General features: G+C 33.2%; 2 protein-coding genes and 1 long non-coding RNA gene across 6 annotated transcripts; 2 read left to right on the top strand and 1 right to left on the bottom strand.

Moving 5' to 3' along the window:
* The first annotated feature begins 2,005 nt into the window (after positions 1-2,005).
* LOC141712109 (uncharacterized) lies at positions 2,006-5,453 on the top strand. 2 transcript variants are annotated; one of them, XM_074514912.1, is made up of 3 exons: positions 2,006-2,133; positions 4,149-5,017; positions 5,110-5,452. In XM_074514912.1, the coding sequence occupies exons 2-3, from the start codon at positions 4,163-4,165 to the stop codon at positions 5,143-5,145; spliced, it is 891 nt and encodes a 296-aa protein (XP_074371013.1). In that variant the 5' UTR covers positions 2,006-2,133; positions 4,149-4,162; the 3' UTR covers positions 5,146-5,452. The 2 variants fall into 2 exon arrangements, with proteins under 2 accessions (XP_074371013.1, XP_074371014.1); XM_074514913.1 differs by lacking the exon at positions 2,006-2,133 and adding an exon at positions 2,160-2,667 and having other exon boundaries at positions 5,110-5,453.
* A 777-nt stretch (positions 5,454-6,230) lies between these two features.
* Positions 6,231-7,573, top strand: LOC141712108 (uncharacterized). The gene is made up of 2 exons (XR_012571524.1): positions 6,231-6,637; positions 6,782-7,573. It is a non-coding gene; the product is annotated as an uncharacterized LOC141712108 (long non-coding RNA).
* Positions 7,574-8,649: 1,076 nt separating this feature from the next.
* On the bottom strand, positions 8,650-16,584 carry LOC141712107 (uridine/cytidine kinase UKL1, chloroplastic-like). 3 transcript variants are annotated; one of them, XM_074514910.1, is made up of 14 exons: positions 16,346-16,584; positions 16,148-16,239; positions 15,871-15,940; positions 15,416-15,534; positions 14,677-14,773; positions 13,992-14,071; positions 11,842-12,018; positions 11,256-11,339; positions 11,092-11,152; positions 10,089-10,149; positions 9,530-9,623; positions 9,349-9,420; positions 9,161-9,243; positions 8,650-9,074 (listed from the first exon to the last, which is right to left on the bottom strand). In XM_074514910.1, exons 1-14 carry the CDS (start codon positions 16,551-16,553, stop codon positions 9,023-9,025), a joined length of 1,350 nt encoding a protein of 449 aa, XP_074371011.1. In that variant the 5' UTR covers positions 16,554-16,584; the 3' UTR covers positions 8,650-9,022. The 3 variants fall into 3 exon arrangements, with proteins under 3 accessions (XP_074371011.1, XP_074371012.1, XP_074371010.1); XM_074514909.1 differs by having other exon boundaries at positions 8,651-9,074; positions 11,842-12,036; positions 16,346-16,582; XM_074514911.1 differs by lacking the exon at positions 9,349-9,420 and having other exon boundaries at positions 11,842-12,036; positions 16,346-16,582.
* Between the last annotated feature and the right edge of the window lie 10,663 nt (positions 16,585-27,247).

The raw sequence follows: 27,247 nt of genomic DNA, 5'->3' as shown, positions 1-27,247 counted from the left end.
CATACTAACCATACAGTTCTAGAAATAGAAAAATCCTTTCGATTTTTGTTATAAGGAGAGAAGAGAAAGAGGAAATTGCATGTATATGTAATATGCAAATGCATAGAAACTGCACTACCATTTTACAAACTCCACAGTCTGTCGACCGCGCCATAAATTATATTTGGATCTTGAAATTTAAAAGTGTATGTCTACATAAGCGTAAACTACAAAATTCTGCAGTAATTTTATTTTTAGCTACTTGATTTAGCAAGATTGATTATGTTAATGCATATCATAATTTTCAGTATTATTTTGTTAAATTGTTTTTTATTAGGATAAAATAAGAAATTTGTCAAAAATACCAATATTTTCAAATTTATTTTCATAAATACGGTAAAAGTTATATATGAGAATACATAACAGATTGTTCAAAATTACATATGAAATTACAAATATTGCATTTCATGTTGCATAAAAGGTTGTATCATATTTTTAAAAATATTTTTATAGCTTTGTTATTTTTTGAAAAGATTCCGATAAAATAAAGAGAATATATAAAACATATTTATATTTTAAAACTTATTTTAAAAAAAAAAAGATAAAGGTTAGAGATAAAAAAATGCAGCCTATGATACACAAAGGAACATGATGTCATAAATGTTGCATAGGTTGAACCGTTCTTTTAGAATATATTTTTTTTAAGTTGGGTACATCTGAAAACCCCGCCAAAACAAAACAATAGAATTATAAAATGAAGTTTGAACAAGTACTCAACAACCGGGTAGTACATGCAATATATATAGTCGGTACAAGTGGGAGACACTTGTTTGAATATTTCTTGCAAATACGTACACAGACATAGACAGTGAAACGCTTCTCCTTTTGTTAAATATCAAATGGATCAGATATATTTTCTTTAAAATCCAGAATTTATTTTTTCAAATATAAAGGGAACTTTTCAACTTAATGAATCTACTATATATATATTTCATAGATGCAATGACAGACGTGTACAAGTTATTTCTCTGGTCTAAGTAAATAGACTTTGCAGCTGGGTTCATACTTAAAAATATATATATATATATATATATATATATATATATCCTTTTAAATAATATCTATCAATGTCTATTTATCAGTTTACAACATGATTTCATTTTTTTTGTCGAGATACATTTTCTGTTTCTCTCGAAGAAAATGTTTTTAGTAATATTACGCGCTTTTCTTATGAATATTTATATTCAATGTTTTTAGTTTTAATATTTAAATTATTAGTTTCAAAAAAAATATTTAAATTATTGAAATTCGCCTAATTTTATCAATCTTTATCTCATTTAAATTCGACCCACCTCACTGGAATGTTGCCCCGTCTTTCTATACATATATTAATTAAAATGCATACACACACGTTTCATCTCTTGATATATGCTTGAATATAACCAATTGACTGTATTTAACTTTATACATTTCCCTTTCATTACTTCAAAATGTAGGTTGAACTCGGAGGCTAATTATAATCTGTCACTGATGAAATCATATGATGATGTAATCGTATTGCTAATCCGCTCCCAGGACTCTCTTCATCTGTACATATCAAACAACACAAATATACACCATGAGAAACAAGTATTTTCCCACTGCTTAATACCGACCGAACCGTATCCGTTTTAATGCGCACAAAAAAACCGACTTCTATATATATATAATGACCGAAATTGCGGTCGATAAAGGTCCTATTACTCGTAGCAATATATATATATATATATATATAGGTTTCTACTACAAAAATATATAAACTACTTGCATTGTTGAATATTAATCTAGCTAGCCCTCCATGTTTTATTTTACATTTTAAATATTCATTGGCTAATTTGTTATTTATAATGAATAATAATAAGTAATTAATTAATATGTTATCTCAAAATGCACACAAGTGAGAAGGAAATTTCCGTGGTTATGTTCTTGACCAACAAGTAACCAAATTAGGTTTACTCATGTATTTTCATTGGGTAACCGTAGTTAAGGTGAACTTACCCTATTATTAATCTCCGTGTTACATACGCGTTGGGAAATGGCATGTATGTGTATATAAATGAGAAAAGATGCAGGGAGTAAACACAAACACACTGGAGTGTTCTTGAAAATCAACCTGTAAGAATTCCAACACCCCCCCCCCCCTACTAGTCTACTGCTACTAGTTCTTCTTTTCCGTTTGTGATTCTATAACCAATTGTGATTATTTATTCCATCAGTTTCTTGATCTGCAGTCTGCCTGCTTTCTGTTATCTTGCGTTCAATTCCTCTATTGTTTAAAATCACTTGTACTGATTATTAGTTAGTAATTACTTTTTAAGTTTTGTGTTCCTTAATTGCATGCATCACAATCTGCATCACATCATTCAACAGTCTGATATTCTATGTATCTCCAATTCCATATAATCAATATGAAATATATAGTTTGTTATTCAATATGCTTTGATTTCCTAGTATTTCATAAATTATTGAGTTATTTATCCGGACAAAGAAAACACTCTCTCTCTCTCTCTCTCTCTCCCTCCCTCTCCCTCCCTCCCTCTCCCTCTCCCTCTCTCTCTCTCCCCCCAAACCAGGGATTTTAATGTATATATATAATGGTTTGTTGACTCGATTAGATCTCCTTCTTAGATCCCATGATCATGTGATCAGGTATGTATATACATTTTGACAAAGATCAGCAGTTCGCATAACAGATACATATATATATATATATAGGTTTGAAGGTAATCATGCATTCTATATATACATATATGTGACCAACTTTAATAACTAGTAATTACTTCAAGTTTCCCGTTCCTTAATTGGTTGCTTCACAATCTGCATCATTCTATATATAGTTTGAGTCTATGCATCTTTAGTTCCATATAAAAAAAATGATTTGGTTATTCATTATAGATTTGTTGATATTTAATTCAAGTTTTAAGTTTATGAACATTTTGTAGTCGACAAAATAGTCTCCCCTTCTGATCAGGTACACACACAAATCCCTCAATCAAGGGATTAATTCTAATATATGGAATATGGAAATATTAGCAAGATCTCCTTAGATCTGTGAAACTAACACAAGTACTGTTATTTAACCATCCATATCAAAAAATTAAGTGGTATATAGAATGTAGAGGCATATGTATGTCGTCAAAATTAGGTGGTATATAGATGCACCTTGATGACAAAAAAAAGGGGGTTCAGATGCATGTTGTCAATATAGTTCTTGGTACATATATAGTCAGCTAGTGAATGCTTAAGTTTCTCTAATTATGCTAAATTCTTATCAATTTACTGCAATATTATATAACCAGGTAACTTATATTTGAACAGTTGACGCAGTGATCGAATTAGGTTTTTAATTAGAGAGATCAAGGTTTCGACTGTGAGAGTGAGTTTTAACTATAAAGAAAACTTATATTTATAGTGCAGTATAATTGTAAATATTGCATATATATATATATACAACTAAATAACCATCACTACTTGTATTAAACTAATATTTTAAAGTATCTCCCGAATAACCATCTATACTCCTGTTTGTCTTGTCTTAGCTTTATTAATTAGGGACATATATAATCACTTCCGAGATTTTGATTAAGCTGGTAATTTAGTTGCTGGGTGAGAGGTGTAATTAATCACCATAAAAATATGAATGTTAAACATTTTCCTTGAAAAGAAAATGGATAATAAAACATGCATCTATAGCCTATAGGAGGGCATCTTGTGTTGTAAATACCAAGTATATATTATATAAGTTGTTTTCTCCATGTTGACCACATAAAAATAATATAATTAGAAAACTTCTGAATAATCATATAGATGTTGGACAACTACTAATAATTAATTACTCGATCTACAACTACAAGTTCTCTTTGATACTAATTTTTTGTTTATGTTTTCTTTGAATAATTTTTTTTTTCTTTTTGTTTATATTTTTTATTTGAGAAATTAAAGGTACCGATTATCACTTAAGAAGTGATTTGAGAAACTGGTGTTTTGATTGGACGAATTAATTATAATCAACTTTTCAGTACAGTGGCTTTCTTGTGGGGCTTATAAAGATAAAGTGATGACTTATAATGTCTTATTTCATGCATGTCTGTTCATTATAGTGCTTCCAATCTAATTGGTTATACATGCAGGCAAATTTGATAAAATGTCGTCGTCGCAAAGGCAAACTGGTAATAGAGAAGCTAATTGTGTTCATTCCAGACAGGATCTGGTGAGAACAGGAGACGTTTTGTTGCGTACATGTAACATATGCAAAGACGCCATATTTGGTGTAGGAACATGTTTGAAGTGCAATGGCTGCAATTACTATTTTCACGAGATTTGTGTTCGACCTCAACCAACTTTACGACACTCATTTTACCCTGCTGTTAGCTTCAATTTCTCTCAAGGCCAGGGCACAGCAGGACAGAGGTGTGTCGCATGTTACCAGCAGATACAGGGGTGTTCATATGTTAGTAACAATGCAATATATATACATCCATTTTGTCTTGTTAATTTGACAGCATCTGCATCAAATTCTACTATCAACTATCACAAGCAACAAATGGGGCAGCTTTTGGAAACTTACAATTCAAATGGTGGTCGAATTGAATTAAGCTTAAAACTTGACTGTCAAATGTCGTTGTCCGCTGGAATGAAATGCATATTCTGCAAGCGAGAAGATACGCGAGATCGTGGATTTGGTTGGGCTTATAAGTACACTTATACAGTCGTCAGGGGAAGTTCAAAGAAATTCGAATGCCATGTAGCATGCCTTAGAGCAAAAGTCAGTCAGTATTGCAAGAACCAAATTATAAACAAGCATGCAGGTAGTACTGACGACCAGCGAACTTATTTCTTGGAACTCAGTAGATCGAGATTGGAAGATTCTGCAAGAGGGGTAGCTGGTTTCGCTTTGCCTGTTGCAATTGCGGGTTTGGATCTCATGATTTCTGCCTTTGTGGGAGCTCCTTTAGTAAGCCTTTCACTTTCTTTTTTCCTTGGCTTGGGAGGTGATCAGGTAATTACAGTACTTTATCCCATATATGTTCACTGAAAATCAGTTTTTTGGGTCCTTGTTGTGGAAAATGTATCTGACTTGAACATAATCAGGTGGAAAGTATGCTTCGTCGTCCCCGGGGTAACTGAAGATGATCAGGTGAAGTCGCTGATGGTGCATGCTTTTATTTAGCTGAGATGGTCATGTGAATTGTTACATCAGTAGATACTTAAGTGGTGATATGGTGTACTCGTGCTTTTTTTGCTTTTTAAATTTTGTTCCTAAACTTTGATGTTGTTTATTCTCAGCTTCTTGATTACTATAAAATTTGCTATTGAAGCTGTGGCCTGCTTTACTTGTGAGGCCTGCTTCAGTACATTATGTTATTATGCTGTGAGAATTTGTACGCAGTTTTTTTTACCCATCATAAAAGAGTTGCAAATTTTTTATTTTAATAATATTTGAATTCTCGACTTTTTATTAAGAAAACAAATAAAGATATCACTATTCAATATGTAACAAGATTTAAGTTTTTAGAATCAAGAAGAGGTTTTGATGCTCAGTGTTAATTGAACACCCTTTGTTTTTATAACCAAGAACAGGTTTCCAAAACAACATACATTTTATAACAAATATAACTTATAACCTTACAAAATAAGTTATATATAAATATAAGTTCTAATTTTCAGATTGTGTCAGGATCGAAATCAAGACAGGAGATCACAGACTCTTGACAATGGACATGATAGAAACAAATTTTACTAAACTTTTTAAGATGTTTATATAACTTGGACTTCTCGCGGCCCAATAATGGAAGGATGTAAGTTATTATCGTTTCATAAAGATATTGGGCTTTGAAAGTAGTGTTGGCGGCTGCCAAAAAGTTCCAACATGTTCTTCTTTTCTGAATATAATAAAGACTTCAACATAGCTATAATTGATCTTCTTTACATTTTAATATCCTTTCCAACTATTGTTCTCCCGGTTTAAGATGTATTCAATTTTCATGAGTAAAATCGTAACAAAAGCTACATCTCATGTAAAATAAAACGCCACAACAACACTTTGAAATGATAAATGTAAATATGAGAGAACATACAATTAAATATGATGAAGGGTTAAACATCATTAATAAATGTTTTAGATCAATTTCTTATTTTGCTACCCTACATGGAGTATTTTTGCAAGCATAAGCATTCTTTGAGATATTAGTAAAGACTTTGATTTCGAGGCATCTAAATTTTAATTTGATCAATTAAATTAAATGAATACTTAATAGGAGAGTAATGGGTTATAGGCATGTGCCCACTAGTAGTCCACCACTCCACCACCATATATATTCCAACCAGTGGCATTTAATTTGTTCTCTCTCTTTCCCCAATACTGTCATTTTCTGCTTTAAATATTTTCTACTTTTGCTGCAATGGAATATAATCAACATATAAATCATCGGTGGTTAATAAAGTTTAGGAGGTTTTAATTTATGAATACATATCAATCATTAAAAGAATATTTGACAAGTTGTTTGCAACAACTGTGTAGTGACATTGCCTTATATATATGAATTATAGCCACATCCCCCCCAGCAGCTTAAACAGTGGAAGAACATGCAACTTATAATTATATGATCCTCCTCTGCTGGTATATATAGTTATTCTTATCTTCCCGACTTTCATTATTCAATGTTTATTATTCAATTTAAATGGTGTATGTAAACTTGAATCAAATCATCTCATATACTTTGCGTGCAAAAATTCTCGTGTTTTCATTTTCTTGTTTAATCAGGTTGATGATCTAGACAAGATGGGAAAATCAGCAGAGAGTGAATTCGAATTTGTACATGGAAGCCACAAGCACACACTACGTGAACATCATGCTCGAGAGCCTTACAAGTGTAACGGTTGTAAGATGCCTGGCTCTAGAACATGTTTCAAGTGTGTTGATGAACTCTGCAATTTTTATCTTCACCTTGATTGCTTTACAGCAGAACAAGTTACCACTCTCCGACACCCTCTCTTGGAAGATTGTGATTTCGATTATCATAAAAGTCCACCTCCAGGCGAAGATGTTCCTTACTGCGATGCATGTGGATTGGACATACTGGGGTTCAGGTATCGGTGTTTTACCAAGTCTCATCTCCATAACCCTCATGACCTGCATCCCACTTGTGCGAATCTTGAGGAAGACATGATCTGGGGAAGATTTAAGCTGAAACTCCTAGATAATGTGGAATCCAGATGCTTGCATTGTGATGAGAAATATCCTACTGAAGATTGCATCCGTTTTACGGGATGGAAATGGGTTGCGGAAAATCACAAGTATTGGGGCTATCCTTTCTGCTTTTCGGGTAAGAAAATTTGTTTTCATGTTAAATGCATGAATGAGATACAGGCTCCTGCCTACAGAAGAAATAAACACTAATAGTTCTTTCGGAGTTTGTATGTATGTTGAATCCTTTTCAATAATTACGTGGCAAAGTGCTGGTTTCGCTCAGCTACGACTCTAGTAATCCTAATACTGTACTCTGTATTCGTATTATTTGTTGCCAATGTCAGGACTTGTGGTAATTCTAAATTAGCCAACTTCTTTATTATGTACAAAGTTAGAAACTACTAACATGTAATTAGGGGAGATCTAGTAAGACGTATCAGGGACACCTTAAATTTTATATTTTTTTATTATTAAAATTTTTAAAAATATATAAAAGTGTCTTTTCAAAATTTAAAAATATAAAAATATTTTAATAAAATTTGTCCGATATTCAAAAATTTCTAGATCCATTTGTACCGGTAGCGGGGTTTGTAGTTTGCACTTATCCACCTACACGAAACATGTGTAAAATTGTTGCCAGCCTAGTTGCATGTGCATAACAGCTCCGCAGAGATGGTGATAGGAGTTTAAAGAGAATAATTTGTTATTCTATTAAAAATAGTATCGATAGAAAAAATAAACATGGGAGTTGCTGAGTTGGGAATATTGGGTGAAGCACAAAATTATTATTAATATAAATAATGTATGTAGGACTGAAGGAGTACGTGGAAGCTGAGAACCTCTAAAACTGTCCACCCAGGTTTCAGTCATGCATCAGTAATTAATTGTGATCTTCTAAGCAGCTAACATCCAATCTTTCAAGCCAAGTTTTTTGTTAATTTGGTCTTAACTTGTGATCTTCTGTGCAAGTCAGCATCAAAATCAATCACACCATAACAAGCCACAATCAACACCCCCAACCCAAGGGGCCAAGCAACCTCAATAAACCACCTCCAAACCAACCTAAAACACCAGTCCACCAACAACCTTTTGGACAAAGTAACAATCAAGAACCCCGCCACGACAACCATCAGTCATATTATATTTATCCGTAAAAAACGATGATAATATCTTAAATTTAAGAATTCTGTTTTATTGTTATTGTTATAATATAGGCCCTATTATTACATTTTTGCTCGGGAATAATAGAAGAAGTGAGACATTACAACATTTTAGAATTCAGCCTGCTAATATATGCCAATATAAACTATACTGGATCAGATTTTAAAATACCGGCATACTAGTTCTCCTGACGAAATATTTAGAGAATGCAATATTTTATTTTCGTTAAGCAACTTATTTAAACTTGAGGTACGGGTCCCAAACACTTGAATGCCAGAATCAAACTTAAACTGTCAGGTTTCTGGGTTAATAATACCATTAAACAATTAAGAATATCATACATCACATTCCTCATGCAGTAGCCAAAGATTTTATATATATATGCAAAACTCAAAGCTTCCTCCAACATAATTGCTAGATAAAAGACAAAATACAAACTCACTTGTGTGCACGAGTTGATCTACATTTACACTCTCTAACTCTATGTTACATATGCTGGTGTGGTACGTCCTTCGAGAGTAAACACCAAGATAATTGCTGATATCACTCTTCTGAGTAATCAATCATCGGTACCAAAGTAACGATCTCCAAACTCCCCCATACCCGGTATTACACGAAACTCTTCATTTAATGCTACATCAATCTCTGAAGTAACTATTTTAAGCATTGGGAACCTCTTGCTGACACAATGTATTCCTTCAGGAGCCTATACGAATCAATGACAAATGAATCAGTGACAAGGGAACTCTAAGGCATAACTGTAAATGCAAACAATTTACTTATAACACTTACAGATATAAGATTAAGAAATATAATATGGGATTCCGGTACTCCCTTCTGTATGAGTAATTCAATCGCCTGGTTGGCTGAGTTGCCTTCAATAAAAGAATGAAGTTTGTTATTTTGTAATAACTTCAGAAAACAAGTGAAAGTAAAAGGAATCCCCCTCCCTCACTCTCTTGATATGCAATAAATATTACCAGTTCCAAGAACTGGATCCAAGAGCAAGACATGTCGTTCTGAGATATCTTTTGGAAGTTTTTCGTTATAAGCTATAAATATACAAATGAATGTTATTCAAAAACCAAGGAGCAAAAAATTCAACAGCAAAAAGTGTTAAACACACTCAAAGAAATAAATTTAGAAATTAGAACACTATACCTGTTTACCATTATCACCATCACGATGGATTAGAATTTTCCCAATCTTTATTCCTTTGCAACAAGCACGCATAGCGTTCTCCATGCTTTCACCACTGTATAGATAAGCACATAAAATATCTACTTAAACAAATACGATATCATAGTACCTGATTTTTGAAATTGCAACTACTAATGGAGAATATTACTATCAGTTGTCAGATTTAGACGGATGCTTGAAGTAGTTAAGAAAGATATGTTACAGATTATGAGCATTTCAATGATTATAAGAGAGCATCATCAGTTGGTAGCATATCTTAAGCATCTTCCGATGCACTCCCAAAAAAATGTAATAATAATTAAAAAAAATTCAGCTAAACAGCGAGATACTAGATGTCATACAAGCGGAAAGAGTGCAGTAGTGAATCCCTTCCCTGCTGGTGTAACATAATATTGGAGTTTCATATATGTTTAAAAGAAGGGAATGCTGAAATATGTAATCAACTCCTTCATAGCATGACTAACAAAACAGAAGTCTTAAACATAATACTCTTTTGTTTTAAAGATTCCTCAGCGCTCACCTTCGAACAATCGAGACTCCACACAATTTCTTGCAGAAATCAACTCCAGCATATACCGATCCTGAAATTATATTACAGAAAACTGAAATATAAATGAAGCAAACAACTTATGAATACAACAGATAAATTGTATCATTTTCAGATCCTGAAAACTGTAGGTAAATGCCTTTTAAAATGTATGCAAGTCAGTAGTGGATATATCTATCCTACATCGGATTAATATGGTGAAAGAAATACCGACTGTCTGATGACACAGGAAATATTTATATTACACAAGTAGAAAGCTCTATATGAAAAGAAAATATCTTGGCACCCTAAAAAAGTGAAAAACTAAATACTTCAAAGTTCAGAGTTCACATCATCTCTCGTGAAACGCCCTGATACTTTATTATAAACAAGTGATGTCCCAAAAGTCTTAGTTTAGACATTTAAAATGACTCCAAATTGCCTTCCCAACAAAATAATCTCGCCACAAATGATTCTTGAATTAGAACAAGTCCAATGTGATACAAATAATTAAAGAAATTATAACATAAATTTATGGTTTTCAGATATATCGACAGCCCCCCCCCCTCTCTCTTTACACATGCAAATAATGTTAAATAATAGAAGCATGCACTGCATAAAACCGCCTAGCCACTTGGATATTTGATAACACATATTTACGCACTTGAGTCAAGTCAAGTTTCATTTATGTTTCTTCATTATATTGCAAGTTGGTGAACTTTTATACAAGCACCACATAACACAATAAACAGTTAATATGCCCCTTGTAAATAAAAGACCTATTTAACTCGGGTGATTACAGACAGTCATAGTCAGAATTTTGCAGCTCCCAATTTAAGCATCAACCAAGAAAAAATGCATTGATCGAACTTGGCACAACTAAAGCATTGGTAGGATACCCCAAGACTAGAGGTAATGTTTAACAGATTACGGACAAACCAAGCAGTACTTAGGGAGGGGATCTAGAGATGAAATTTCGATCTTCTCAGGGACATACCCGTTGGAGTAACCACTTGTTTCTCTGTGAAGGGTAAGTGGCCAAGCCCATGCTCCACGACCTGAGGATTGAGCTAAATAAGGCTGGCATTCATACATGTATAGTTCGAAAGCAGAAAGGTCCGATTAATATAAAATGTTATTAAAAACAGATAGCTAGAGTACCAGGCGGATAAGCCTGTCTGAATAGAATACAAAATCATTTGTTGATATCTTTTGATCTCGAATCAGTGTATGCATACCTCTAATCTGTAGCAGAAATCCAAAAATAACACGAATTTACTTAGAAGTTAGAAGCACATATTGAAAATAAAATAATTAATACATTTAAAAACACACAAAAGGCACATATGTGAGCATCCATGTGTATGCAAACCTGCACAAGTATGACATATATACAAGACTATTTTTTAAAAAAAAATTGCACATTACAAAGTAGTTCTGAAGTACAAGGACATAATTTTGTAAGTTAAAAAGGTTTTGAATGCAAACATTTGAACAAAAGAATTACTTGACCACCTTGCTATTTATTTCAGTTGGTTTCTTGTAACCTTTTGTTGCTTGCTATAGCAATTAACCTAAAAAGACTAAATGTGTAGTATGAGCAAAAATTATGGAATTGGGAGCAACAAGACATTTGAGAGATTGCAAGTAATTCAAATATATGTGTATCATTATTTTCAACAACAAACGCAAGGCCTATACTACCAAAAAATTACTGAGTTATAAAACAAATAACAAAAGAGCATACCTGGAATGTTGACTGAATTACATATACATTGGGATAAATTTTGCAAAGTTCATGTTGGCCAAGCTTTGTGCGGATATGTTGTACGATCAAATCAATGGCAACATGATTATCACCTCCACGGGGTATAATAACATCAGCATACTTTTTTGATGGCAGAATAAAATCGTCAAAAGCAGGCTTCACAAATTTTGCATACTGCGCAATCAACAATATAAATGCAAATTCAACAACATAAATACAAATTGAGACTTTGCTAAACTAGCTATATTGATATCAAAATTAAATATGGACTAAATTGGTTATAATGACAAGTGACTAACATATCATCATATGATAACAGAATACATGACATGTTAAATGATTCGAGTTTAAAGAAACAACATCAATGGGAATACCATAACAAAATATACATTAAAAAGAACAGAAGTGAAATTTACCAGGGTGGTTAACCACCTAAATAAATCCAAGATTACTAATTCATGCTGGTTGATCATTTACCCAGTTTGGATTATTGCACCGGCTTTCAGCTAAGGATATCTACAACTTTCCTTTCTACCTTTACTAGGCTACTGCTGAACTTCATCAACTTATGCATTAAATTTTGCAATATTTTCTAAATGGAGGCAACTGATTATAACCAAAACTGCTCATCAGTAATCTTTTCAATTCAACGGAGGAAGCTAACTAGACTTGAGTCCCGACAAATATCCATGTCAAATGCATATGCATAAGATAAATGGCCTTCTACACTTCCCCATGCAGATCAATTAGAAAAATAACACCACATTTAGAGCATATGGGCTAGTGAACATACCACGTTTAAAAGTAAGTCTTCTTGAGATAGTTTGACAGGTAATTTATAGTACTACATCAGACAAGCACAACAGGTCGTAGTTAACAGTTGTATAAACAAGCAAAACCAAATTTAAGACAACATTTTAACATAGAACCATATTATCCAAATAGGAACACTATTTGAAGCTTTTTAGTAATCTGAGGTAAAAATAATCATAACCTAAAAATTATAAGTAACCCTACAGTTTTTGAACAAAGAGAATTTTTTTAAAACAAGTTAAAATGTTTCTTCTAATATTAATTCATTTTAAGTTTATAAGCTACTCTTCTACAAAATGGTATCAGAAAATCTAAGAAAAACAAATGCATTTAACATTGAGATAATAAATGAAGTTCATGAAGTAAAAATCTAGAGCAAACAAACAAGCAAAAGAAAAGCATACACATATTTGCATAAATTTATTGGTAAATAGTAGAAAGTTGAAATGCTCAAATAAGGATTTGTTCGGTTGATTTAATAGAGTGAGGCTATAGAAAACTGATCCTAGAATGCAAAAATCCGATAAAAGATAGCCACCCAATTAAGGTTATTTATAAGCAACTTGAAAGATTGCATGGTTGACTAGAACCTGGTCTGAATTACAAATGAACAGGTACTCCAAAGACAAATTCATCAAACAATTTGAATAACAAGGACAATGGAGTTTCAAGAATTAGAACGTTAAGAATTGGTGTATATATCATATGGGGAAGGGTGCAGTTCATAAACACAGGACATCACCAAAGTAGATATGTACATGTGCACTAGTTCATTTTCCTCATATTATGTTAAAAGTATACTCAGTGCAGAATAAAATGTTAAAGAATTTGTCCATCCTGATATCTAACAAAGCTAAACTGGTATAAGGAAGGTTTAGACCATAGCCTTAACTTTCTACATAATGCATGAATTTGGAATATTAATACGACTATGCCTAAAAGATGTGCAACTACCCATTATCATTAACACTTTTTATACTTTAATGTACCTCATATTTTTCTTTCTATGTTTCTTATAAAATTAAACTTAGTGTCCTAAACACAGGGAGCAAGGCCCTAGAAAGAGGATAACTATTAATCATCTTGCGCAATTAACAATAATTAGCAATTAAACTAAACGGTTTTGAGTTAATGTATTAAGTCGGACCTGCTGACCGGGAGAGAATTATTTAAAAATAACAGCTTTAAAACTCTCGAAATTTAGAGAAAAATCTAACAGTTGAAAGTAATAATTAAACTAATAGACTAAGATTCTGCATCCTGAAGGTACTTCAATTCATTACCTAATAAGCTAATAATAGGAAGTAAAGGCTTGCCTGTTCAAGAACAGAGTTTACATCCCTGCCCCTCGCAACAGTGTCACGTCGTATTCTACGAGCAAGCCTCACATCAGCATCTGGACATCAGCACAATGCAGACAGAGGATACAAGTGGGAATATTACTACTGGCATATATGGAAATAATTTCAATAATGTAATGTATGTACAACGTATCATAGTAAAAGTAATAAACAATATCATAACAAAACAAAGTTACTTAAAGCATTCATAAAGTATACAGAATATGACAAAACTACAAATTTTGAATTGAAAAATAAACTGAAAATATAGGAATGTAATAACAAAATATTCCCATTAAAAGAATTACTAAAATTGCAATAACAAGAGGAGTTGGAAATATAACAAATTCTTACTCCTTTAAAGTTTTAAAATATAATCACAGCAATATTTATAGTAATTTAGATGCAATTTAAAGAAAAACATGATGATTTTGACTATCCTCTTGCTTCTATTTTTGCATTCTAGGGGAGTTTGAAAATAATTATGCACAAAGAGAAGAAAGCTCAACACTCTACAAAAAAACTCTCAACATAGCACTAAACAACAAAAGGAAACTTAATTTCAGAAAAAAAGCCTATCTACAAATATAGCACGCGAATCCTAATCATAGATGAGCGGAGAGCTTAAAACAAAACAAAAAAGAAGGGGTGAATTGCTAACCCGTGTCAACAAAAATCTTCATATTCATCAAGTTACGGACACGTTGGTCATGGAATACCAGTATTCCTTCCAATATGATTACGTCTGATACGTTAACCTAAACAATTATACATAGTAAAAAAATAACATTCAGCTCAAAAGAAAAATTTAAAAAGGCTCATATTCTTTATGAAAAGATAACATGGATAATTTATATTGTGCCTGATTCAGATAATGTACCTGGTGTTATACATTATTGTCTACTTTGCAAGACTGAAATACCGAACCGTATCAAATAAATGTACAAGAAAAGCGTATAATAAATAATCATAAGTTGTTGAAAACAACATAAAATTATCATATATCTACAATTTTTATGGCAGATTGGCGTGGAAATGAAAAAAAAAATTAACTTACAGACATACATATAATATATAACTTCAACTTAATTACCCTGCCAATGAACAGCTAAGCCTAAGACTCCATCTGTTTGATGGAAAATAACTTAATTTCGTAAACTAATTTTCGAGAAAGTATTTTTAAGAAAAAAATATTTTACCTTCCCCATCATTTGAAAGTCAGTAAAACAATAGTGAGTGATTGCGGGAAATCGCTTTCCTCTCAAATAATATTTCATGTTCGCAAAATCAGGAAAACATTTTACTCTAATCAAACAAACGCCATAAAATCGGAAAATCAGGAAAGTATTCCATGAAACAAATGGAGCCTGATTTAAAATCAATATGTTGCAGAAACACACCTGCCGAAAAGAATCTGTAGACTTGCGATGTGTTACAAAGTCATATATTGGAACATGTACAGACTGCCCGAGTTTGAGCTTCTCGACACACTCTAAAAGTTCCTCAGTGTCAAAAGCATCTGCAGAAAAAATTAAACTTCATCAATTAGTGCACCAAATTTTCCACATCAAGGCACAACTTTAATCTAGTTGCACCGCTACTTGAAGTGAACAACAAACATTCCAACACATACTAAGCATTTTAGGCTAGTTGACACCTCTTTTCTAGTTTTCTATTGTTAGAAAGAGGTCGGGGTTCAAGCTCCGTGAAGGCATGTGTGATGTGTGTGTACTTACATTTCTGCAATTGACAATCTGAACAATATACATCCCAACATATTCGAGGTCACCAGTGACACCATAACAAATATCTTTTTTTTTTCGAAAAAAAAAACTAAAATTACGAGCACAATTACCGGGATGATCAAAATTATATTCGTGCACAAGTTTAGATTCTTCTGGGGTCAAGCCGCGATAAAAGGAATCCTGCAGAGGAAACGCAACAGCTTAAGGAAATGTGCAATGATCACAATAGAAAAACTTGTAACATTCAATCATTTAAAATAATAGATAACACAATACAGTTTACATGACTAACTTGATAACGAACAGAATGACTACTTGCAAAATGAGAGAGAGGGAGGGGGGGGGGCAGAGAGAGAGAGAGAGAGAGAGAGAGAGAGAGAGGAGTACCTGATTAACAAGCACAACGCGATGATCATGAAGCTGCTGAATAATCATATCACAAACAGTAGTTTTACCGGAAGCAGTACCTCCAGAGACTCCTACTCAAGGTCAAACAGAAAACACACATATTGAACAACGCAATTATACATAATAATTAAAAAGAAGAAACCAGAAGCATAATACATAAAAAGATGAGATGAGTACCGATGATAAAGGGCTGTTTGTGAGCGGAAGAGGAAGAAGAGGAGTGAAGTGGAGGTGGAGATGATCGGAGATGGAGGCCGGAAAAGTGAGGTCCCGACGCAGCCTCCATGGCGTAATCAACTTGGCTTTTCGTTTCATCCGACATTTTCAATTCTCTTTTTAGCTCCCTCTCTCTTTTTCCTCCTCTCGGCCTCTTTGGCTTTGGCATTTTCAAAATAAAATATTTTAGTTACAATACAATGTATGTTAGTCTTTCTCGGTCGCTTTTTAATAGTCCTCAACACCTAAAATTTTTAGCATTTAAAAAAATATTTATAGGCGAATAACGAAAAAAAGATAAATTTTTAAACGTTGCTTTAAAAATGAAAACTCCGTGTGGCCAAACAATTCAAACAACAAATCAACTAAAGAAGAGCATTTCCTGTCAAAAAAAACTGAAGAAAAGCACTTGTTTTATTGGGTAAAGGATGCTTTGATAGGAACTTAAGCAAAAATATAACTTTTCGACCTTTGACAAGGGGCACACAAAATTTGCGATCAGCGTTAGTCAGAGAATGTGAATCTTGTTCTTCCCAAAAGGACATAACTAAAATGGTTGGTTAAAGTAATATAAATTAATAATTAGTTATAATTTGTCGAACTTATTTCAACTGTGTTTTATATAGCGGTTAATTATATTTTAAAAATACTATTTTTTAATAAAAATATTATTTTGAAAATGAAATAAAAGATAAAAGCATAAATTTTTACTTGGATAGAGAAACAAATACTGTAGGGAGAAAATAGGGAGAGAAAGAAAAAAAGATGAGTTGTATGTATTTTAGAATATATCTATATTTCATCCATGATTTAACAAATTTAGAATATCAAACAGAATAATATATTTATAGCTAACATAAATTGATGGATGGGATAATGATTTTCTAGTAGGTAGCTATATTTTCTTGCCACCTAGCCAATATAGTTAACAGGCATCGAAGATACTCTTAGAGTAGCTACAACCATAATAACTAAAATGGTTGGCTCCGTACCTTTTTTGGGACATCTGAATGAAATATTTATTTTTATAGCACACCTATTTAAATTTGGATAAAAATGGCATAGAATGCCACTTTTTTGGGCTTCTGCCACAGACACCCACAAGAAGTGGTGTTCTGAGGCATTTTATTATATATTTTTCCCTTTCCTTCCTCGTTTGTGCCTTGTGTGTAGTGTTTTAGAAGGTAAGAAATCAAGGGCATATTTTAAACTCTTATATTAAATTAAAGAAAAATTATTTTGGTCTAATTTTTTTTGTTGGGTAGTGATATAAACCTATTTTTAATACGTATTTTTTATTTTAATTAAAAAGTTGTATATATATGACTTTCGTAGTTTCAAAAAGGGTGTTATAGGAGTCGAGTGTGCATTTTTTTTGATGAAGACACATTTTCACGGGTTTTTCAAATGTAGTTGCAATTTTTTTTGTAAAAACTTTTTTCCATGTAGTAGTACTTTTGTAGTATTTTGATTACTTTATATTTTAAAAGTAATCTTCATAAGTGTCGGGAACTTCAGTAATTTGAGTTCGACACATTTATAATTGCCTTCGTAGGTTGTCACAAGAAAATTTGAAATATCATAAGTTCGACCTTCGATAATTTGACCATGAAAATGACCTAATTCCTCAAACGTTATCCATGCATGCATACAGTTGCGCTGTACAAACCCATGAATAGATTATGAGAACCATATAAATGACTTTGGTGATTGACACAATTAAGTTTCCAGAGCATCTTACATATTCATCAACAAGTATCATCTGCAAACCTCGATACGCTACATTGTTATTGTTATAGTCATCCCATTATCGTGATACTTGAACTTTTATTCTCCACTGAATTTGACTTACAGGCTGAAGGTTTCTTAGTGATGTATAATATACTGAATCCATTGAAATATAGTATAAATGGTTTGTAACTTATTCAATGACAAAAGAAGTGCAATATGTCTTATGGCCGTGTATGTTTTAATTTATAGACCCTTATCAGTAAATGAGTTGGGTATCCCGTGAATACACAGTATAAGGCACATTCAAGCATTTTCAATAATTTTGAGACAAACACTGAAAAGGTTCAAGTGGAAGAAGACATGAAAAATAATAATGACAAGTCAAATCTTGTAAATGAAATAAAGAGGAAAAAATAACTTTTTGATAAAAGTTTTCAATATTTGCAGATGAAATGAAATAAAGTTACTTGTATCAATGTCACTTTGCAACTGCAAATTTATAAAGGCATGCCAGTGCTAGGTAGCCACATGCAGAATGTAACAAAGTAAATGAGTAGTCTTGTCAAATGCAGTAAAAGTAGGAAAAACTGTATAATTTGACAAGTCAATTATTTTATTGAAAGCAATATGAAAATTAAGTAGCACGTGAATGTTACAGGCATGTCTACTTCATGATGAGGTACAATAGTTTTTGATTTGACAATGCAATATTTAATTTTTACTAAAAATATAGTTAAAATTAAGTGGTCTTTCATCTTTGTTTATTATCTAAATAGGATGTTGTTCGGAAGTTGATGTTGTATATTAATTGAAGAGAAATGAGTTATACTCCTGGTGATATTATTCGAGTTATTGGTCGGAAATGGTTTTGTGATGACGATGTTAGGTATTCAATGAATCCGAATTTACTTTACTCAAGAGGTTCAGTAATCATGATGCATAGGGAGTGGGAATGGCGTGTAAGGTGTTTGCAAAGATGTGTAGCCCAATGTCAAGAGCATGGAGTGCGAATAACTAAACAATACGCCACACACATTGTTGTGTATATGTTGTATACTTGATGATTTCATGAACAAAACACCTTGGTAGATTTTACTTAGTGAAAATGTAGCACTCGACGGATAAGGATTATAGTCCCGACGGATAACTCATTTTAGTCCCGACGGATGATGACTTATTATCCATCGAGTGAGTAGCTTATGTAACAATAAGTCTGTAGCACATTTCTGCATACACATTGTTTAAAATATGTAGTACTACCTAAGTCATGTTGACTGTAACTAGATATGCAGAATAGGTTGATTAATTGTACATAGATGATGTCTTGTAATTCTGCATATATGAAATGAAGTCAAGTGCCTGATTGCTACCCGACGGATAAACAACAATGAATTCGACGGATGATCAACAACCCGACGGATGATCATTAACTCGACGGATGATCATAAACCCAACGGATAAATAATTCAAATATCTGTTGACAGTGACAACACAGTCACATGCATCGAGTGTATGTAAATGGAATGTGGTAGCGTATTCAACTAGGTTTTCGAGAACAAAGAAGCATTGCCATTTCCATGCTATTATGAAGATATTCAAAGATGTTGGAATAGAGTAATGAAGTAGCATTGTATTATACTTGATAGTTTTGTTTTATTATCTTGTCTTATTGCTTTGTAATCTTGGTGATATATAAACCAAGAAGCAGCAAATAGAATAGTAACTAAGGAACTAAGCAACCAAGAGAGAAACATTTGTAAGCTGCACTCTTAGCATTTCTCTCATTCTTAGTTGTTATCATTTTGTAAGCAGCTGTGAGCCTTTTGCACACAGAGTTCTCTCGATATATATTATATATCTCTGGTGGAATCATTCAAATCCACCAGAAAGTTTTTAAAGACTCTTGTTTTTAATTACTTATGTTTTGATTCATTTCAAGTAACTATTCCGCATTCTGCTAATCAATTCACATTTATATATATATATATTTGAGTAAGAACATTTTTATTCAAGAAAAAGTTTCAAGAATTGCATTCAACCCCCCTTCTGTAATTCTTGTTACATTGTTAAGGGACTAACAATTGGTATCAGAGCAAGCTCTTGAAGAACAAAGAGTTTAAAGATCAAAACAATACAGCAAGATGAACAAGAAGGATGTTGGAGTCAAGATTACTTTTCTGGATAAAGATAAATACCATCATTGGAAGGTAAAGATGCATCTTCATATGCTTTCTCAAGATGAGGCCTATGTGGACTGCATAGAAAGAGGCCCTCATGTTCCAATGAGAGCTGCAACTGGAAATGAGCCATTTGTCCCCAAGCCAAGGCATGAATGGTCTGATCCTGATATTGAACAAGTCAGGAAGGATAAAAAAGCCATGAATATCGTGTTTAATGGAGTTGATGGTGATATGTTTGACAACATTATCAACTGCAAAACTGCCAAGGATGTTTGTGATACAATACAGATCATCTGTGATGGCACTGAGCAAGTTAGAGAAAATAAGATGCAGCTACTGATTCAGCAATATGAGCATTTTCATAATGAAGAAAGTGAGTCTCTCACTGACATTTTTAGTAGGTTTCAAAAACTGCTAAATGCTCTAAAGTTGCATGGAAGGGTCTATTAGACAAAAGACTCCAATCTGAAATTCCTTAGATCTCTTTCAAAGGAATGGAAACCAATGACAGTCTCATTGAGAAACTCAAAAGATTATAAGGAGTTTACTTTGGAGAGACTGTATGGCATCCTGAAAACTTATGAGCTTGAAATAGAGCAAGATGAGAGGATGGAGAGAGGAAAGAAAAAAGGAGGGTCCATTGCACTAGTTGCTGAGTTAGAGAAAGAGAAGGAGATGAAGATGGAAGCTGTTGAGTCAACTTCAAGGGTCTGTTAAAGCAAGGGCAAGGGGCTTGCAGTAGAAAATGATGATTCTTTGAGTCAAGATGACATGGAAGACATTGATGAACATTTAGCATTTCTTTCCAGAAGATTTGCCAAGCTCATGTTCAAAAAGAACTTTGGAGCAGCCAAGCCAAATAGAAACATGGTGGATAAATCAAAATTCAAATGTTTCAAATGTGGCTTGGAAGGGCACTTTCCCAGTGAGTGTAGAAAGTCAGATTCCAGCAAGAAAAAGTTTGAGCCTGTGGATTATACGCAAAAATACTTTGAGCTGCTCAAACAAAAGGAAAGGGCTTTCATTACACAAGAAAATGACTGGGCAGCAGATGGTCTGGATGAAGATGAAGATGTCAGCTATGTCAATCTAGCCCTAATGGCCAAGTCTGATGAAACAGAAACAAGTTCTTCAAGTAATCAGGGAAACAAAAAGAATCTTTGGTACTTGGATAGTGGTTGTTCAAGACACATGACTGGTGATTCTACCCTGCTTACAGAGTTCAAGGAGAGAGCTGGCCCAAGTATTACTTTTGGAGATGACAGCAAGGGTTATACTGTGGGATATGGCTTGATTTCAAAGGATAATGTCATCATTGAGGAAGTTGCCTTTGTGGATGGTCTCAAACACAACTTGTTGAGTATCAGCCAGCTTTGTGATAAAGGCAACTCAGTAACCTTCAACTCAGAAGTCTGTGTTGTGACTAATAAAAGAAGCAACAAAGTGGTTCTCACTGGTGTAAGAAAAGGAAATGTGTACCTAGCTGTTTTCAACTCATCTAATGCAGAATCTGTTACTTGTCTTCTCAGTAAAACAAGTCAGGATGAAAGTTCGCTTTGGCACAAGAAGCTATCCCATTTAAACTTCAAGACTATGAATGAGCTAGTAAAGAAAGAACTGGTTAGAGACATTCATCTAGTGGAGTTTTCTAAGGATGGACTGTGTGATGCCTGTCAAAAAGGGAAGCAGATTAAAGCATCATTTAGAAAGAAACTTGATTCAACAATTGAAGAACCTTTGCAACTGCTACATATGGATTTGTTTGGACCAGTCAATGTGTTGTCCATCTCAAGGAAAAGATTTTGCCTAGTAATTGTAGATGATTTCTCAAAGTTCTCTTGGACATATTTCCTAAAGTCTAAAGATGAGGCTAGTGAAATCATCATCAAACACATAAGGCAAGTCAATAATCATCCTGATTTCAAGGTTAGAAGAATCAGGAGTGACAATGGAACTGTAACAACCCAAATCCGGGGTCAAGATTTGGTGTCACGAAACAATCTTTACATAAAATAAAAGAATATTCAATTAACCCCTCGAATCCGGATCGTTTACAGGTTATGGTATGAAACAAGAATCTAACCTTCTACAATTTACAATAACTTAATTCAAGTGAAAATACCTGCGTCCTAATGCTCATGTCATATTCTTCTAACTTCTTCAACCTCTCGCAGCGCATATTTCTCTAACTTCTGCTGTCTATCAAAGCTATTCACTTTTATCCTTATCTGTTTCTGGCAGAAATAAGCATTTACAAAGCAAGAGTGAGCCAAAAATGCCCAGCAAGTATCATAATTGGTTTCCAGGTATTAGATCAAAGAAACTTCTGGAAACAATCTTTAAATGACAAAAAAACATCTTTATTTATTTGAAACAGTTGAGCGAATATAACATCGGCCCTCATTGGCCTTTAATCAAAAATGACGAGCAATTCCCAGATTCATCCCTTGAATCAGGGTTTTGTCTGGTTTTGATATCATAAAACTTTTCAAGAAGGAATGCCGTTAATAGCGATCAACAATAAATTAGACTGGACACTAGAACCAACATATGCACTATAACCTGCTGATCAGTCAGGAGATAGTGCAGATCTATACCTAACTGCATTTATCCAACCAACATATGGGGTACCCAGGCAACTATGGCCTAATAATCAAGGGTTCGGGTTATACCCGTCCCGTATCGTAACCATCCAGTCCATAGAGTATTTTGATGTCAAATCACTTTGATTTCAAAACATCCATATTCAGGGTTCGCAAATAACCCGGAACAATAGGTATTTGCTTAAGAGATCAATTAATGATATAGGAACAATAATGAAGGGTACTTGCATAATTAAGACTAATTGCAGCGAAATATAAAACAATTAACTATTCTGAACTTAGAATATGAATAAAGTAATTGCAGTATTTTACAAGAAAAGTAAGGAATACTTGCAGTATTTAAAAGAAAGTTTGGGAATACTTGCCTCGATAAGCTTTAACCCCTATTATCGGTTGACTTTTGGATTGCCTTGAGCGTTTGGCTTCATCGTCAAACCACTATCCTATCCTGGATACAATCCTATCCTTCGTGTCCTTCGATTGGAATCTTGTTGAATCTGATAACTAATCACTAGATCATTCCTAGTCCAACATCACGTCTCGGGTCTTTCGACTTGGACCTACAGGGTTGAAATACCCTAATTCAGATAATCATCTCGCTTAACATAACACCACTATCCTATCCTACCCATACGATTTCATAACCCAACGTATATATATCTTACTGAAATACATATAGCAATTATGGTCCACATCTTCGAGACTTGGTTCAGTATTTATTTTCGGAAAGTACGTACACTCGTCGTTTTGGAAAATAGGGTGATCAATTATTCATAAAATATTTTTATCACGACACGTAATTTGGGTTCGTATAATGTAATTATATTTTCTCGTTCGACGTCTCCGATAATTACAGGGTACGTCCCCGTATTTTTCGGAATTAATTTCCCGAAAATCCGGCAGCGTCTCTTTTGTTTATCGGACTACCCGTCGAACATCCCGACGTCAAATCAATCACAATCAACAACAACATCCAATCCAACTTACAATCCCAACACCAGTGCAACCTCAATTATTTATTATTATCTGTACTTTTATATTTTTGTTTGTATTTTTCATTTCGAAATTAATTTTTACCGAGCTAATTTTATTTAATTAATAAATGTAGGACTCAGATAAAAATCATCATCGCCTACCGTCGGCTCGCCGGGCTCATTGCCGATGGCGGTAAGATTTCGCGGGTTCCCGTATATACCGGACATCCTACACGAATCCCCCCCGATTAAATTAATATTTTCTCGCACAACAATATGTTATTATTATTTTATTTCTTTCATGAACTTAATCAATTACTTTGTGCAGAGAATAAAAATAGATAATTAAATTAAATTAAATCCCCACAGCACACGCACACGCGCGTGTAACAATACTGAGCAGCAAAGCAGATCGACGCCGGAAAGGAAGAACCAGCGGCAATCGAACAACATCACGCCACCATGCCTCACCGGAGTCCAGGAGGCGGCGACGATCACAACCACTAACATACACAAAACCCACGCACACAGAAATACACACACAAACTGTATACAGGCACATGACTATACATACACAAACTGTATATACGCATAAATTGATACACGCCGGAAAAATAGGGCGGCACCGGAGAAAACGCAGCGGTGCTTACCGGAGAGAGAAGAAACAGGGGGAAAAAGGGGGGAGAGAGAAAGAGAATACGGGAGAGATTGATTGAGAGAGAAACAATCGGGAGAGATTAAATTGAGAGTGCGAAGAGAGAGATCGAGGAGAGAGACAGAGTGATTGAAATTAACAGGAGAGAGATAGAGAGCTGTAGAAAATGATAAGCATGATTGTGTCTATCTGTTCTTTATTCCTATTTTATTACCCAATTTTGACACCTGATTCTAATTTTTAACGATACAATTTTATTTTTCTTTACGTAATATGAACATCGGAGTAAATCCAAAATAATCTCAAATTTCCCAGAATATTTAGAAGCTAATAGAATAACATTCCAAAATTGTTTTTGAATTATTTTTGAAATACACCTCAGGCCCGCATTTTAATGAACTAACGAGTAAACGCGCGAGTGAATAAAAGCCAGAAGATTACCGGAATAATTTTAAAATCCTCTAATTATTCCAAACTTAATAAAATATGGATTTCATAATTTTTGAAGAATTTTGGAATTAAATATTGATTTTACAATTAAATGAAATCAGAAAATTATTCAAAGATAAATAATCAATAAAATATTGATTTCTAAATTTTATAAACTCCTAAAATAATAAATAAAATTATAAAAAAATAAAATTAATTTTAGAAACAATCTTAGCATTTATAAGAATAAATATTCAATACAATTACTTTTAAAATGAATTAAATTCATAAAGCTCGATAATTAATTATAAAATTAATCTTCGGGTCCAACAAATCACAAACAATTAATAATACGGCAACACATAGCCGACAACCCCATCACATAATTTATTTATTTAATAATTCAATAATTATATTTACATATCGGATCCGGAATAGGTTACTTAGCCGCTAAGTAACTAAAAAGACGATACGATTTTAATTCCAGAATTGGATAATTATCAGAACAGAGCCTGTTGTAAAACATTTTACACGAAAATGAGATAATAATATCTCGCCTTCTGAGAATACGAATTTTTATTGATCTATAAAATGACTAGTGTATCGAAAATTTCACACCCGGACTCGTATAGGTCAAACCGTACCCCGGATCGAAAAAGTCAAAACACGAAAAGTGTTCAGAATTATCATATTAGGTTAGAAAGGAGTTTTCGGAAGAGTTTCGGGTTGTAAAAACGCAAAAACGATTGAAGTGGGACGATTTCTGATTCTAAAAAGTAATTTTATAATTACGTAAAAATAATCATTATTGATTCTATGAATCCTTATAAAATCACATAACACTCCAAAAATTACCAGAAAATACCAAAGCAATCTATATTTTATTCTGGATAATTAAAGATTAAAATATCTAAATTTTATCAGAAATAATCATCCAAGTATTAATATCAATCATCAAATAAATCACCAAAATTCACATAAAATCACATAATAATTATTTATTTATGAAAATAATTACATAATATTTCTCAGACATTATATCCTTCCCTCCTTAAAAGGATTATGTCCTCAGAATCATGCTAAGGAACAGACCATGATATTTTCCAAGTACCTCTCTTATAATTTTTGAGGTCCCATCCTAATTTTATCACCACTCAACGGTCTCTTACCGACATCAAATCTATCAGTTATTCATGCAACCCTTAATTCAATCTTTACTTCATACATTTGGAGTTAAATTACTCTTCATAGTCTTACACACATGAATGTCTTATGAACTCGTTATACCTGTGACAACAAGACCAACTCATTCACAATTGTTCAATCCATCTCACTGTTTCAAAGGACTAACTTAATTTACACTAACCTTCTTTTCTTTCCAATTCTAATAATTCGTGGTCATGAATGCCTCCCATTTTTACTGGTTGTTCAACTTTATTTCTCATGTCTCTTTCCATTCGATTAGCCTGACCTATGATCGTTTTCCAATCGTATTCGAGAATTTTTAATCGATCTCTTGTATTTTCCATCCGCATGCGCCCGATATACTGATCTCATGGCGTCTGATGCTTCGAAATGTTTCAAATCTATTCAAAACTAAAAATTAAAGAAAAATCTTGGCAATTGCATTTAACTCACCACTTTGTGGTATACTTCAATTTCTTTTCAATCACTATCAAGTATATTCATCGAGCAAGAATCTGTTACTCTCTGAAAGGAAATATTAATTTGGAATGAAATAAATCATAACTTTATTCAAAACCCGGTCTCTTGATATTAATACTCATTTTGTTGTCACATCAAATTAGATATCAATGTGAACTTTGATGCTCACAACATTCCATATTGAAGTCAATATCAATCATCTGTATTAATACCACATTTGATATCCAACAACAAAATAAGTATCAGCATAACCCAGAAGACGGATCAAAACCTATTCTTCAATTTCTAACTTTTCCAATTCTTTTAACCATTTCCCAACACTCTTAATGGTATTCACTCTTTTCTTTCTATTCAGAACATATGTCCCTAAATGGACCTTTCCTGGTTGGTAGTTAACCAAGCAATCATAGCTCATAATCAATTATAACCAGAATTCATATGTTTGAAGTTTAAAACGCAGTTGCTACCTTTCACCCTTCACAGGCATATTTTCAGGTGTTCAATTTGGTCTTCCTTAGTCCTTGAATGAGCGAGGATGTTATCAATAAATACAATTACACTATCCAAATACTCCTAGTACATTATGTTCATTTAATCTTCAGACTTACTATTTCTGATAATCGACG

This window comes from Apium graveolens, chromosome 3, assembly GCF_009905375.1.
Source record: "Apium graveolens cultivar Ventura chromosome 3, ASM990537v1, whole genome shotgun sequence".
In the NCBI taxonomy this organism is placed as follows: Eukaryota; Viridiplantae; Streptophyta; class Magnoliopsida; order Apiales; family Apiaceae; genus Apium; species Apium graveolens.
The sequence above is the reverse complement of the archived record's forward strand: the minus strand, read 5'-3'. Positions and strand labels throughout refer to the sequence as shown.